The following is a 14,840-nucleotide window of genomic DNA, read 5'->3' on the forward strand; positions in this document are numbered from 1 at the left end:
AACTAACTCTGCTGTCACATAAGGAATTTATTAGCATTTGCCACTCTCAACAAATACTTGTATTCTATGTGGGACTTAGCCAATGCATCTGTGGAACATCCAATATTGGATCAAGAAAAACTCAGAAAGAGGAAGGATTTAAGTATAAATTAATTCATGACTCAGAGACGAGAGGAGACCCACTAAGGGACAAATTTAAAATATTTTGGATAACATTAATGTTTTTCACATGTTTGATTATATTATATTATGTTATTTGTTGTACATAAGCAACATATTAGTGTTCTGGTGAGTAGTGTGTGCATTGGGAAATTGGAAATCCATCTACCAATATTCACCTAATAATCTTGTTCGTTTTCATATAATTTTTCTTGTTTATTTAGGTAGATATCTAATGTCTTGCTTGGTGCCAAATTTAACTAATACTCTTAGAAATTATGCTAATTTCAGGACAGAATATGTCATATAGTAGAAATGCATTAGGCGTTTAATGAAATTAAGTGGATGTTAATGATTACATGTCACAACCATGTACCATATTTAACATATGCCTATTTACATCTCAAATTAGTGAACACAAATATTATTCAACATCGTTCTAATATTCAAAACAATTAAATTGTGAATCTACAAAATTAGAAATAAAAAATAATCATAATAGAAACGTGTGAAAAAATTAAAAGAAAAAAACTAAAAAAATTTAGTTTGAATTCGTGGTGGATCAAAAAATCTCGGGATTAAAACTTATTTTAATATTTCTAATTCTGTTTTACATTCATTTATTGCATTTAAGTATTTCTTATGTGGACATTTAAGATCAAATAAGTATTCTTACAAAGTTGAAATATCTTCTAATTCTTTTTTCACTTTGAAATGTTTTCACTATACTTTTAGGTAATTCGAGACAGATTAGATACCAAATATTTTCAGTGTTTGAGATAAGAGTGTTCATACAAAAAACACTCTGACACTTCAAGATATATGTGTATTAGATCATAATAGAAACTATAATAAATTTGTGATATCAACCTCGTAAACAATGATGTTATTTATAACAAATTTGTCAATTATGATCCATCATAATTAACTTTAGTCAAGATGATGTCACATTGTCATATATATATATATATATATATATATATATATATATATATATATATATATATATATATATATATATATATATATATATATATATATATATTAAAAATAAGTTATTATTTTCATAAACTAAATAAAAGATTTGTTATAATATTGATGAATTATCCAATTGATACTTATAAGGAAAAGGGGAGAGACTATTACATTAGAATTAAAAAATTCTAGGAATTTTTTTGTAATTTACATTTTTTTTAATTCTAAAAGTTAATTTTTCTCAATTTTCATCGCATTGATTACTTGTTAAAAATTAATGTATAACTTTTATTGTAATTATTTATTATAAAAATGCAAAATGAAAAATATTTATATTATATAATTAAAGTAAATACATCAAAATTATTTGAAAAAACTAATAAACTTGTTTTAAAATATAAAATATATGAAATTATACTAATTATCATTACAATAAATCAAAGTGATTAAAATTAAATAATAATCGTATATTTTAAACATGATCAATGTGATTAATTAAGATTATGAAATATATCAAAACTAAATTATGTAAAAGGTAAACAAGTAAAAATAAAAATATTTTTTTTATGCTTAAACTTTATTTACCACAAATGATTAAATGAAGAATTAAAACAACAAATCATATGCAATTTATGAGATATTATTTTACTATATACATAGAAGACATACGTAAATGATAAATAGATGAGTAATAATATTTTGACATACTCTTCGTTCGTTTTACAAAATATTGTACTAAAGAATGAACTTTATTATATTTATATAGACAAAGAATAAAGATATGGATGACAATTTACAAAATATTGTATTAAAGAATGAACTTTATTGTATTTATAAAGACAAAGAGTAAAAGATAAGGATGACAAAGTGGGTCTGCTCGGCCGATTTTGGTTCGCTTCGCGTTTTGGCCTGTAAAGTGCGGGTCGGGTTGACCCGTTCCGCAGTTTAATTTCGGATTCACTTTTTTGGCCTACTCCGCCCCGTCCCAACTTTAGTCCGCACGGGTTGCGAGCAGACCATTGTGGACTAGTGGGTTCAACATCCCAGCTCGTTCCGCGTTTTTTTTACGAGTTTGCGGACCAATTCGTTTGACCCGTCCTGAATTGTCATCGATAGAAAAAAGATAAAGTTAAAGGAGTGAAAAAAGGTTTCTGTATCCTTAGTCTAAATACATAAATAATGAAAGCAACACTACATGTTCCTGTTTGATCATAGCATTGGTCACTCTCACCACAGCATCACCATTCATAAATTCATATCTACGGTTATGTTATTTTGTTTTGTTCATTCATAGTCATGAATGAGTCAGCACACACGACATTTGGGAATGAACTACCACAACACTTTTTCACAAATCAATTGTTGTTCCCAATGCGAACATCGTGGACAACGAAAGACAACCTACTCCAAACCATAAATTTGTTCATCAACAATGCATGTTACCAACACGTCTGAAAAACCTTTCAAATACCAGACTCCACCAAGTGCTTCTACTTCTACCATGTTAGGCCATCACCATTGTGCCTAAACTCTGCTTTCTCTGCTTTCCTTTCTCATTCTCTCGTTCCATGCATGGAGAAAATAAAACTAAAACTACTCCTCAAGGATGAAACCTTTCTCCAACACCCTTTTGTGCTAACTCTTGTTCTGCTCTTTGGCCTCATTATGATGGACCCTTTTCATCTGGGTCCTCTATCTGAGCATGAATTCAGACCCGTGAAGCATGACATTGCACCATACCACCAAGTCATGAAAAATTGGCCCAGGGACAACATGAGCAAGTTAGCACTCTATGCCAAATCAGAATTCAATAACCAAGTCTTTGGACCAGAGTCGCTCGAGTTCGATAACATGGGTCGTGGCCCTTACACTGGTTTAGCCGATGGACGCGTTGTTCGATGGATGGGAGAAGAACTTGGTTGGGAAACATTTGCTGTTGTCACTTCTAATTGGTAATAATTGTCACCAAAACCACAACACTTGTTTCAGTTTAAAAACCAATTCTGTCATTCATCTACTTTGAATACTCAAAGGAGTTTTATTTTGCTGACCCAGATAAGATTGTCTTTTGTCAATGACATATATGGTATCATACCAATAAAAGTTTGAACAAACTACCAAATTCACATGCTACTTTAAATTTAGCTAAACATGTTCTGAGAACGTTCTTTTATATGTCTACTTATGTTTATGTCTTTGTTCTTGATTTAAAGGACGGAGAAGCTTTGCTTTAGGGGCAATGATTCGACCACTGCGAAGCAATGGAAGCATGAGAAAACATGTGGGCGTCCCTTAGGTCTAAGATTTGACAAAGAGAGTGGAGATCTATACATAGCAGATGCATACTATGGCCTTCTTGTGGTTGGACCAAATGGGGGATTAGCCACATCATTGGCAACACATGTTGAAGGAAAACCCATTCTCTTTGCAAATGACCTTGACATTCATAGGAACGGATCCATCTTCTTCACTGACACCAGCAAAAGATACAACAGAGTGTAAACGTTCATTCAGTCATACACTATATTTCACTAGATTCATATTCATGCATGCAATATCCTAATGGTTCCCTTGATTACTTGTTTTGTTTGTAGTGCACACTTTTTTATATTACTGGAAGGAGAAGCTACTGGTAGACTCCTCAGATATGATCCTCCAACAAAAACAACCCATGTTGTTTTGGATGGTCTTGCTTTTCCTAACGGGGTGCAGTTTTCTGAAGATCAATCCTTCCTCCTCTTCACTGAAACCACCAATTGCAGGTAACTACACCAGCCATGTTAAACAGTTTCATACCAGATGATTGGTACAACTAAAGAATGACACCAACCACCTTAAAAATAACGTTATAGTTGGTGTTGTTTAATGATGACAGGTTGATGAAGTTTTGGCTAGAGGGTCCCAGAAGTGGAAGTGTGGAACTTTTGGCTGATCTTCCGGGGTTCCCCGACAACGTAAGAATGAACAGAAAAGGGCAATTCTGGGTGGCAATAGATTGTTGTCGCACTCCCGCACAAGAAGTTCTGAGTAATAATCCATGGTTGAGGAACATTTACTTCCGTTTGCCCATTAGAATGAGCTTGTTGGCTAGAGCGATGGGGATGAGAATGTACACTGTGATTTCACGTCTGAACGATAAGGGAGAGGTTTTGGAAGTTCTTGAAGATCGAGAAGGTGAAGTTATGCAGCTGGTCAGTGAAGTGAGGGAGGAACAAGGGAAGCTTTGGATTGGAACTGTTGCTCATAACCACATTGCCACTTTATCTTACCCTTAAAATCAACAAATATATATATAACAGTAATTTACCTTTGTTTTTTTAAGCTATCATGTTGTAGTGTGGATTTAGATTTTCCTTTTACTTACATTATTAAGTGGTGTAATTGCATTAATCAATAACATGAACTTTCCAACTTCAATGTCGTGTTTTTAACTCCTTCGTCAATAATACTAATATACAAACACTGATTAAAGAATGGCTTAAAAAACTTTGAAAATTTTTGCCATTCAACTATATTTAAGGATGACAAAGTGTCTTGGTCCATCTCAAAATTTGATGAGTTGGAATCCAAACTAGCTTATCAAAAGTGGGTAAGGACGAAACGACTTAATCCACATTTTTTAAAATTAAAAATAAAAAAGCAAAGCTAATGAACTAATCTATTAACTCACTGTTTAATAAATTAGGCTAAGATTTTTTACCTATGACGAACTTATAATAAATTAGGCCAAACCGATCCATTTTTCTCATGTGTAAAATTATAGTAAAAAAAAGATTTTTGACTAAATTTTGTATTCAAGTTTTATAAATTTAAAAAAAATACTATAAGAAAAGATTCGTGGAGTCTAATCTTAAATAAAGATTAATTTTAAATTATTTTATAAATACTTATATCATTATTATAGTAAAAAATTAAATATTCAATTGAGTTTTTATTTTTATTTTTTATTTTTACTTCTATCGTATCATAAACCTTTGATTTGGTAGGAAGAAATGGTAAGGAAAGAAATAGAATAAAAGGAAAAGAATATCTTAAAGAATCTTGATTTTGTGATCATTTAGATCAATCAAAATTTTCAGTTAGAAAATCAATTGGGTCTTGTATTTATATTTCTCTCTTGATTTCCGTATTAATAATCCAGATGAATATCCAAAGATTACTGAACCGCGAAGATGGTGGTAGAAGAAGTGTTGGAACACGTCAACGTGTTACGTGCGCTGTTCAAACTCGTGTATGCGATATGATAATGTAAAAAAAGATCACTCAGTTTAGTGAGAACAACCTGCAATTGCATCATGCTCAATTTTCACTCTCTCTTCTCCAAATCCAAATCCAAAATCGCCAGCACCGGTTATCTTCTTCGTGCAACCACTACTTCCCAATGCCTTCACACAAACATTACCACCATCCATACTTCCAACGCTAACAATTCTCATCATGTATTTTCTCCTCGATATTCTCACATCGCTTACGCATTCTCTAAGTCACCTGCACGCGCCGATTCTAGGGTTCCGACTTCTCGGACTTTCTGCACCTCCTCGTCGGAGAGGGACTCCATCGAGTACGACGTCGTTATCGTCGGCGCTGGTCCCGCCGGCTTGTCGGCGGCGATTCGCCTCAAGCAAATGTGCCGCGAAAGAAACGCCGATTTGTCTGTCTGTGTCCTTGACAAAGGTGCCGAAGTAGGTGAGTAGTGTTTAACGTTCTTAATTCCTTTTTTTCGTTGAATTTTTTTATGTTACTTTATTTCTTGATGTGAATGCGTCTTCGTTGATAACTGCGGTTTCTGCGATGTTGCGTTTAGGTGCTCACATTATATCTGGAAACGTTTTTGAACCTCGCGCACTGAATGAGCTTCTTCCGCAGTGGAAAGAGCAAGAGGTGCGTTCGGTTTTTTTTTTTTTTTGTGCTTGATTGTGTTACGAAGTGGTTTGTAGGATCGTTGATTGATGATTCGAACGGAGGTTTTGTTTTTTATCTGCTGCAGGCTCCGATCACTACTCCTGTTTCTTCTGACAAGTTTTGGTTTCTGACCAAAGGTCGTGCAATTTCGCTTCCGTCTCCTTTCAACAACAAAGGCAACTATGTAATAAGGTTTCTATAGCATTCTATTTTCATTTCATGCGGCTAGAGGCTATAAATTTACCTGAGCAGTCAACACCTTTTGCTTCGTGCTGAATCAATTGTGTGAATTTTTTATTTTTACTCGATTGACTGCTGAATCTACAATTTTGGAACTGTGTTTTTTTTCTTTGGAAATTGATGTATAATGGTTTCAAGCTTAATGATCTTTTATTCCCTTACAAAAACATTGTTTTAAATTATCGATCAGTTGGTACGTTCCATTAGAAACTAAAATTGCTGGAGAGTGTAATATACATAGCATAAGGTTGCAAAAGTAGAATTTTAAAATGGAGAATATATCTGGAATACAATCCGTAGTCTGTCTTTCATGATGTGAAGTCCTATAAGAACAACATATTATTTTAATTTTCTTTTTTACTTTTTAGTCAATAAATAGTTGTTTCCTTGTATACTTTCTTTCTAATGTTTTTCTTGTTGATTGAAGAAAAAATAGAGATTGGAAGATCTCGTTATTTTCCCCGCATTAAGATGCTTGTTTAATGTTTTCCTTCACGTATCTTTCCTCTCACTCTGGAGAAGCTTCTTATTTTAGACCATCTGTTACAGCCTAAGTCAGTTAGTACGTTGGATGGGAGCAAAAGCAGAAGAGTTAGGAGTGGAAATATATCCAGGATTTGCTGCTAGTGAGGTATTTCTGCTTTTGCTTGGATGTTGCTTGTCCACGTCTGTTACTGTTTACAAGTTTTTTTCCTGGCCAGATATTATATGATGCAAACAGCAAAGTTATTGGTATTGGAACTAATGATATGGGAATTGCAAAAGATGGTTCAAAGAAGGAGAATTTTCAACGTGGCGTTGAGATCAAAGGTTTTCACTTCACATGTTTCTTTCTTTCAGACGAGTCCAGATTTTCTACTAGATTTTTTGGTGTTGTTTTTTTACTGAACATTATACTTTAATTTTTTTTAGTCCAGATTTTCTACTAGATTTTTTTGTGTTGTTTTTTTACTGAACATTATACTTTAATTTTTTTTAATATATTTTAAAAGTTCAAAATTAGTGGCCATCAATGTATTTTGAAAACACAGTAGAGGAACAACACAGAAAAACTAGCAGAGAATCCAAATCCCTTTCAGACACATAATTATGGGATTTATTTCACTTTTCTGAGCATAAAGGTTTCCCTATTTAATGTTTGCAAAGATACTCTTGGTAATTGACTTTTGTTTGGACCAATAGTTTGTTCTTTCATGTGCAAATATTTTTGAATGTTCCTATCTTTTTGAGAATGGGAGTGGCAAACTTTGAACTTGTTAGTTGTTGATAGAAACAAGTTTTGGACACATTCACAGCTAAGCAGTTGTGATTTTTATGGCATATGATATTCTGAAATATGAAACAAAGCCCTGTGATTTGGTAGATTTCATTGCTCACTCCGAGCATATGACTTCTCTGCTTTCCCTTATAAGCTCCATGAACCATAGTTATATTTGCAATAGCTAATGAGATATGGTTCTTTAAATATTTCTTTGGGTTACTTGTTAACTGTGTAAATATCGAATCACATGCAGGTCGCATAACACTTTTGGCTGAGGGATGTCGAGGATCACTGTCAGAGGTTTGAAAATCAAATTTTAGGATTGAACAGATTCAAGTTTTTCTTTTCAATTCCGGCTTTTGGTAGCAATACTTTCAATCGTTTTCTTACAGAAAATAATGAAAAAGTACAACCTAAGAGAGAGGGCAGGTGCAGAACACCAGACATACGCTTTGGGAATTAAAGAGGTATTCATATGTTTCATAAAGAAATTCCCAAAAAAGATTCTCATCTTCATTTTTTTTTTTGTTAAAAACTGCAGTCTATCATGATTGTGTTTATGTGTTCAATACATTAATGAAGATTGATTGGTTACTGACTGTTCTAATAACCAAATATGGTATCTCTTTTTTTAACCAAATATCATACTCTTAGGTCTGGGAAATTGATGAGGAAAAACATCAACCTGGTGCTGTAATCCATACTTTGGGATGGCCTTTAGATCATAAAACGTATGGAGGATCTTTTCTGTATCACATGAAAGATAATCAAGTAAGACTTTGTTTCCCTGCCTTCTGTTTTTAGTGCCATGCAGTTCTTAATGGTTTTCTGTTTTTAATAAGCATCATCTTATAGCAAGTTATTAAAGAGTCATGTGCATTTATTTTGGCAGACTTTAATAACTACAGAAGTTAAACTTTTCCCACTAGTTTTTTATTTCATTTTTGCTGACAATATATTCCTCATTTCAAGAATTTCATTTACTATTCTGACAGATATCTATTGGCCTTGTGGTTGCTTTAAACTATCAAAACCCGTTTTTGAATCCATATGAGGAATTTCAGGTAATTTTTATTATTCTCACGATATTTTTATGTTACATATTTAAAAAATAATTCCATCTAGTCTAAGTTACTGAGCATTGACCTTGCTTCATACTTTTTTTAATATGGAAACATAAAAAGGGAAGGTTAAGGATTTACTTGTTTACTGTTTTTAAAATAAAAATATTTTATAAAAGATACTAACAAGTAGTGGCTTCAAGAAATGAAATAACTCATACCCTAAGCACTTGAAGAAAACGGAAAAAGGGAACGAAAAAACATCTTTCTACTATTGCTGTACACTTGTTTTTGAAATAATTTTCAAAACTTTATTTTTATTGAGATTGATTGCTGATTATTGTGGAATTGTACCAAAAAATGGTTTTTAAAACAAAAAAAAAAAGTGAGGAGAATTAAACATACCATAAGTGTTTTTAAAGTTGCTAAAGTAAGCAAAGAAATTTCTTCCCTCGTCCTCAGCAATTAGGTGGGTAGAAGATATTACGTATAGTCTGACAAGTCAAATTAACAATTATGTTTTGGTTCGTTTTGTGAAAGGGTTTGTTGTTTTAGTACAATATCTGTTGAAGAATATGTGAAGTTACATACAAGTGCTGAATTCCTGATCACTACATTTGTTTAATTATTTTCTTTGTTTCTCTTGGTTCACAAGAAACTTAAGCATCATCCTGCAATTAAATCATTTCTGGAAGGTGGAACAGTTATCCAGTATGGAGCTCGCTCTTTAAATGAAGGTGGTTTTCAGGTACATTAATGATATCGGTCTCATTTCTTATATGCAATGATAGGCAGGAAAATAAAAGAATGTAGAGAAAAATTATCTGCGTACCACATGTTGCCAGCCTCATCAGGTGTTGTGCTAGTGCTACAGATGTACTAGCAAAAATGAATTGTGCGTAATGGATACTCCAAATTTCAAAGATTTCACTTGCAAAATTTAATAGTATTTGATGGGACATTAAAAATTGAAAATTGGAAAGATCCTTGGATAAGCGCAAAACAGGACTGAACGTTACAACACAACAAAGTTTGAATTGTCCAAGAGACATCCAAGTACTTCTGAATGAAGTGTTTCACTGTGTCTGACCCCAACAGCTTTCTTTTTTAAATGATTGTGGTCGCTTCATTGTCTTGGGCAATGTGTCTGCTTATTGTTACAATGATGTAAGGGTTGGTTGATGTCTTTGTTGTTGACAATGAAGTCTTACACCCATGAAGAGCTAGCTTTTATAGGGAGGCTAGTTCATTGTTTATTATCTTATTGGTTGCTTGATTACCTATTATTTGCTGCAGTGTATTATTTCTTTACTCATTACACATTATACAAATACAAATGTGATTCTAGTTAAATTTCAGTCTATCCCATATCCAGTTTTCCCTGGAGGAGCAATTATTGGATGTTCAGCTGGCTTCATGAATGTGCCTAAGATAAAGGGAACTCACACAGCAATGAAATCAGGTTGGGGCTCACTCCCTTTTACTGGTTGATTTTTCAGTATATTGCTAATTAGTATTTTTCTACTAAAGTTCATTTTGTAGTCTTGGTGAAAGAAGTCTTGCATTACCATTAGTGTTTCAGAATTTCAATGGCAATATATATGGATATTCATAATTTCAAGAAATTAATCAGTACTTGACATGGATCTAATATATTGATCTGCAATTTTAAGGAATTAACGAATTTTTAGAGCCATATTGGTTATTGCATTTGTTAAGTGAGCCCATCAATTCGTTCTTAATCATTATCTCCGTTTGACATGCAAATATCAACGTTTCATAGTTACTATTACATGTATTTAATACGTCTTTTTTGTAGGAATGCTTGCGGCCGAAGCTACATTTGGTGCACTTAATGAAGGTCTAGATATGGATACATATTGGGATGCTTTGAGGAATTCATGGATTTGGGAAGAATTACATAAATCTCGGAACTATCGACCGGTTAGTGAAGCAATTTATTTCCATTTTCATTTTTTTTTCTTTTTTGTCTCTCCCTTACATCTTTGTTGAAGGTTACCTAAAATTTTCATTTTCTGATGATTTTCTTTTTCATTTAGAAACCTTTAACTGATAGACGAACTCATACTAGATGGCAATGTATCAGCTTGCTAACTTCTAGAGTACATTATACCGTTATAGATATAAGATTGCTGTAAAATAACGGTGTATTAGTGCTCATAGCAAAAATTAATTCAGTTCTATTTGAACAGAGTCTAGCTGGATTTCCAGTCAAGATCCCAGGCATAAATCCCAAAGAATCATGGATTTCTTCTTCTAATAAATCACAAAAATCTGACCCTAATTATTAGTTAAACATAAAAAATCAAATATATATTGTAATGTTATAACGTGTATTTATTACCAAAAATGTCAATTTTATATTTTCATTAATTTTTAAAATATTTTTTATTTAATATTTTTGTATTTCATAAAAAATCATACAAAGGCATTAGATATTTATAATCTTAATTACAGTTTTTGATACTTTAAAGTTATTTTTTACAAATATATGATTTATAATAAAATATTAATTTAATTTTAAAATTTATTAAAAATAATGATAGTGAAAACTAAATCTGATATAAAATATTGTCTGTGTATAATAGAGAGGAGATTTGAAAAAACCGGGATTTTTTTTTAAGAATTGACCCATTGGCTTGCTACTGTTTTTTTTTTAAAAAAGGGAAAAAATATCATGAAATACATGGAAGGGCACCATCTCAAAGAAGTAAAATGCATTATCATATGAAAGTCATTTATGCTCATACCATAGGGGGAAAACGAGCTAGGGTTCTCAGATTTACTTAGTATGTATAAAGATTTGAAATCCTTAAAAGTTTTACTTTCCAAAATTCTGAATTAATAATACAGTGATCAATGCTTGATTAAGTAATTGCACTTAATTGTCTTAATTCATTTGTTGATATAGAAAAATGTGATATATTTTAGCTTGTTTACTTCTTATTGTCCTTATAATTATATCTTTTATTGTAGGCCTTTGAATACGGGCTTATTCCAGGACTGGCCTTAAGCGGTCTGGAACAGTAAGCTCTAACTTTTCTCAAGTGCTCTGTCCTCACTATTTAACTCTGTCGACTAGTCTTTCTTGTAATTCTTTCTTCATCTTGAGAATTCACTTACCTTGTGTAATACCTATCAGCTACATATTCAAGGGGAGGCACTCATTTACTTTGAAGCATGGTAAACCTGATCACGAAGCTACCAATGTAAGAAACATTTTTCAAGGAATTAGGTGTACAAATAAAAAAAATAGTGTAGTTTAACTTATTTTCTTTTGAGAAGTGATTATAATGCAATTGATTATTGCTATCCACATCATTAAATTATGCATGATAATTTCCCAATGTTCATTCTTGCTTAGCTTCAGAAGGGTCCTTTATTCTGTTTATCCCCTGAATGATGATTATTTTGTGTGTGGAGTATTTTGTTTCATCACCATGAAGGCACTTGTTGAATGCTAGTAAGCTTCACAAAGAAAAACAATAAATAACTAATTAGATAGTTGGCGTTAGATTTTCATTCCTTATTTAGATATTCTGGATGGAATAAAAGGGCATGGTTCTTTGGTATTGTGAAATACATCCCATTATCTGTTATGAATGGTTGGAAAAGAAAGAATGCTATAATTTTGAAGGATTTTTTTTGTTACCTCATATATGTGATAAAGTGTTTTCTTTTTGTTCCATGAAAAATGTTATTTTAGAAGCCTTTCTCTATTGAATATGCCTATATTAGTGACCTTTGCTTATTCTGTCTTTTTCTTGTTCGTTTATTTTTTTGTCTAATAATAAAAAATATAGCAATTTCATGTCAGTGTATACTTATACATATTTTGTCATTTATGCAGGCTGCACGGTTTCATTCTCCAATTCAGTATCCAAAGGCAGATGGTATCTTGTCCTTTGATGTACCTTCGTCTCTGCACAGGTTTTGGATCATTAACTCCTTTCTGTTGCCTACTATTGAGAGTTGAGACAAACATTTTTTAATTAGAATTAAACCGGGGGAAGGCAGCAAAGCTGCTTCAATGTTAGTTTCTAAAGTAGACAAAGTTATTTGGTTTAAAAGAAGTTAAAGAAAGCAGAGAACATAATGAGGGTGGCAGAGGAGAGTACTCATTGAAATTCAAATAGTTAACTTACATAGCGAAATACACTTAATATCCTAAAGAAAATTGTAAAAACACTTAATCCTTTATAAGACTATTTCTATTTTTTCTTATAAAAATAGAGGTTTCTATTCCTTCTTCCACCTCATCCTATAAGAAAGTGCTAACCCTCTGCCTATTTAGGAATGGACTTGGTACTCTTGAGTTGGGTAATATCTTATTCTATTGCAATGTTATGTGGTTAAAATTAGGGTTAACTCAACTGTGTACGAACCACTTTAGTTATATGGCTAGCCACTTCATTTTATGCAGATTTATTGTGAATGAAAAACAAAATCAATATTTACGGATTTATATAGTAATAATATGTCTCAGCTTCTCTGTTTAAGGCCTAATAAATAATGGCGGAAATTATTGATTTATAAAATTTGCAGTTCATTTGCTTGCTTTATATGTATTTATATTTAGTTTGCTCACAGGAGCAACACAAATCATGAGCATGATCAACCTCCTCATCTTCGTTTGAAAGACCCAAAGAGTCCCGAACTTATAAATTTACCGGTGTATGCAGCACCTGAATGGAGATATTGTCCTGCACGAGTATATGAGTAATGTCTATTTACTAAAGCTTGGTTTCTGAAAGGATTTTTAATTTTTAAATCATTTCATGATATTTTCGTCTATCTTTCCCAATTACAGGTATGTTGCGGATGAGCAGAATCAGATGAAATTGCAAATTAATGCACAAAATTGCTTACATTGCAAGGTAAACTTTTAAACCAATTTTGTTGATATTCTGAATTTAGGGATTAGTGCTCAAGATGTAACACTAAATAATTGAGAAATAGTTCTACAATTACATAACTTATTCTATTGTGTATACATCTAAACCGGCATATATCATCAAACAATTAACAATTATTCTAAATGCGACTTTTTATCAGTACATGTGCCCTTTAGCCCTTCAATAAATTTTATCAATACTATTATATTTTTGTTTTGAAATTGTGGTTTAAAATAAACGTCAGTTTGTAACACAATTGGTTAAGTTTTTTCTTTCATTGGAGAGAATTTGTTCCTATTTATAAATAAAGGACAGTGTAAAAAAGTTAATGTCAGTGCATTCTAATTAAAACCTTTTCTTTTCTGTGCTTTAAATCCTTTTCTTTTTCTGCTTATTTGTGATTTTAGAATTCTTTGGTGAAGTTGACATACAAACATGCTTGTGAACTTATCCCATTTGTTTCGAACAATGGTCACTCTATTATCATGTTGTCATCCGCATTTGCATGTTTGTTTTGCCATCAAGTTTCATAATGGAGAAAATTGTGTCATGTAAATACTTAAAATAACCATTGCCATTTCATAGCTTGTTTATTTAATAATGCTATACCCACACTTTTTGAGGGTTGAATTTTCCAATGTATAGTATACGTTATTTTGTATTTCTTCTGAATGTATTTTCTTCTGAATGTATTTTACTGTTCTGAATAAATGCGGTATCTTCACCACAGATGTGAAAATTAATAGATATGCAGTAAAAAGAAAGAAATTGTAGTTGTTAATAACAGTTGTAGCTTAACCAAGTTGAAGTCTATGTTCTATGACATGTCGTGATTCTTATGTATAATGTATAAATACTTAGATTTTTATGTTTGGATCCTACATGGTTTAATTCAGTTGTTTAATATTCAGGCATGTGACATCAAAGATCCAACTCAAAACATTGAGTGGACAGTGCCTGAAGGGGGTGGAGGTCCAGGATACTCAGTCATGTAGATCGACTACGTAATCACCCAACACACCCAACACACCCAACACGTGTGTATTATTTTATTACCATGTCGTAAAAAAATTGCCGCTATATTTGTGGCCTCCCCAAAAGTTGGAAGCTACATATTAAGACAATATTTGCTGCAATAAAATGAATTAGAGATCGCTCGTCATACAGTTAACAAATGTTAAATTATTCTATTAAATTGTTGTGTTGACTATTTTTCATCCTTAAATATGCGATATTATTCTTCCCGTAATTTATTTCAGGTACTAGCTGCGGATAATCACTATTTTTTAATAATTAAATAGAGACCTTAATATGGTTTAAATTTTA

The 14,840-nt window shown here is 32.1% G+C and overlaps 2 protein-coding genes across 2 annotated transcripts; both read left to right on the forward strand.

Moving 5' to 3' along the window:
• The first annotated feature begins 2,594 nt into the window (after window positions 1-2,594).
• LAP3 (Calcium-dependent phosphotriesterase superfamily protein) lies at window positions 2,595-4,551 on the forward strand. Its single transcript, XM_028072714.2, has 4 exons — window positions 2,595-3,086; window positions 3,348-3,632; window positions 3,729-3,896; window positions 4,010-4,551. The coding sequence occupies exons 1-4, from the start codon at window positions 2,707-2,709 to the stop codon at window positions 4,407-4,409; spliced, it is 1,233 nt and encodes a 410-aa protein (XP_027928515.1). The 5' UTR covers window positions 2,595-2,706; the 3' UTR covers window positions 4,410-4,551.
• Window positions 4,552-5,263: 712 nt separating this feature from the next.
• On the forward strand, window positions 5,264-14,709 carry ETFQO (electron-transfer flavoprotein:ubiquinone oxidoreductase). Its single transcript, XM_028072713.2, has 18 exons — window positions 5,264-5,820; window positions 5,939-6,015; window positions 6,122-6,228; window positions 6,826-6,907; window positions 6,978-7,086; window positions 7,791-7,837; window positions 7,930-8,004; window positions 8,192-8,308; window positions 8,533-8,601; window positions 9,254-9,346; window positions 9,958-10,060; window positions 10,418-10,542; window positions 11,596-11,645; window positions 11,762-11,828; window positions 12,470-12,549; window positions 13,210-13,338; window positions 13,430-13,496; window positions 14,426-14,709. Exons 1-18 carry the CDS (start codon window positions 5,430-5,432, stop codon window positions 14,507-14,509), a joined length of 1,872 nt encoding a protein of 623 aa, XP_027928514.1. The 5' UTR covers window positions 5,264-5,429; the 3' UTR covers window positions 14,510-14,709.
• The last annotated feature ends 131 nt before the right edge of the window (window positions 14,710-14,840 follow it).

The sequence above is a fragment of the Vigna unguiculata genome, chromosome 5 (assembly GCF_037176805.1).
Source record: "Vigna unguiculata cultivar grain cowpea cultivar isolate G323 ecotype 2 chromosome 5, ASM3717680v1, whole genome shotgun sequence".
Lineage (NCBI taxonomy): Eukaryota > Viridiplantae > Streptophyta > Magnoliopsida > Fabales > Fabaceae > Vigna > Vigna unguiculata.

What these genes read in the sequence shown, in the direction of transcription:
- LAP3 (XM_028072714.2), top strand. Translation starts at nt 2,707, where the DNA reads ATGGAGAAAATAAAACTAAAACTACTCCTCAAGGATGAAACCTTTCTC. An exon ending in AGCAAAAGATACAACAGAGT is followed by an intron (nt 3,633 to 3,728) that starts GTAAACGTTCAT and finishes TTTTGTTTGTAG; the next exon opens with TGCACACTTTTTTATATTAC. An exon ending in ACTGAAACCACCAATTGCAG is followed by an intron (nt 3,897 to 4,009) that starts GTAACTACACCA and finishes TAATGATGACAG; the next exon opens with GTTGATGAAGTTTTGGCTAG.
- ETFQO (XM_028072713.2), top strand. Translation starts at nt 5,430, where the DNA reads ATGCTCAATTTTCACTCTCTCTTCTCCAAATCCAAATCCAAAATCGCC. An exon ending in ATCACATGAAAGATAATCAA is followed by an intron (nt 8,309 to 8,532) that starts GTAAGACTTTGT and finishes CTATTCTGACAG; the next exon opens with ATATCTATTGGCCTTGTGGT. An exon ending in CTGATCACGAAGCTACCAAT is followed by an intron (nt 11,829 to 12,469) that starts GTAAGAAACATT and finishes TCATTTATGCAG; the next exon opens with GCTGCACGGTTTCATTCTCC.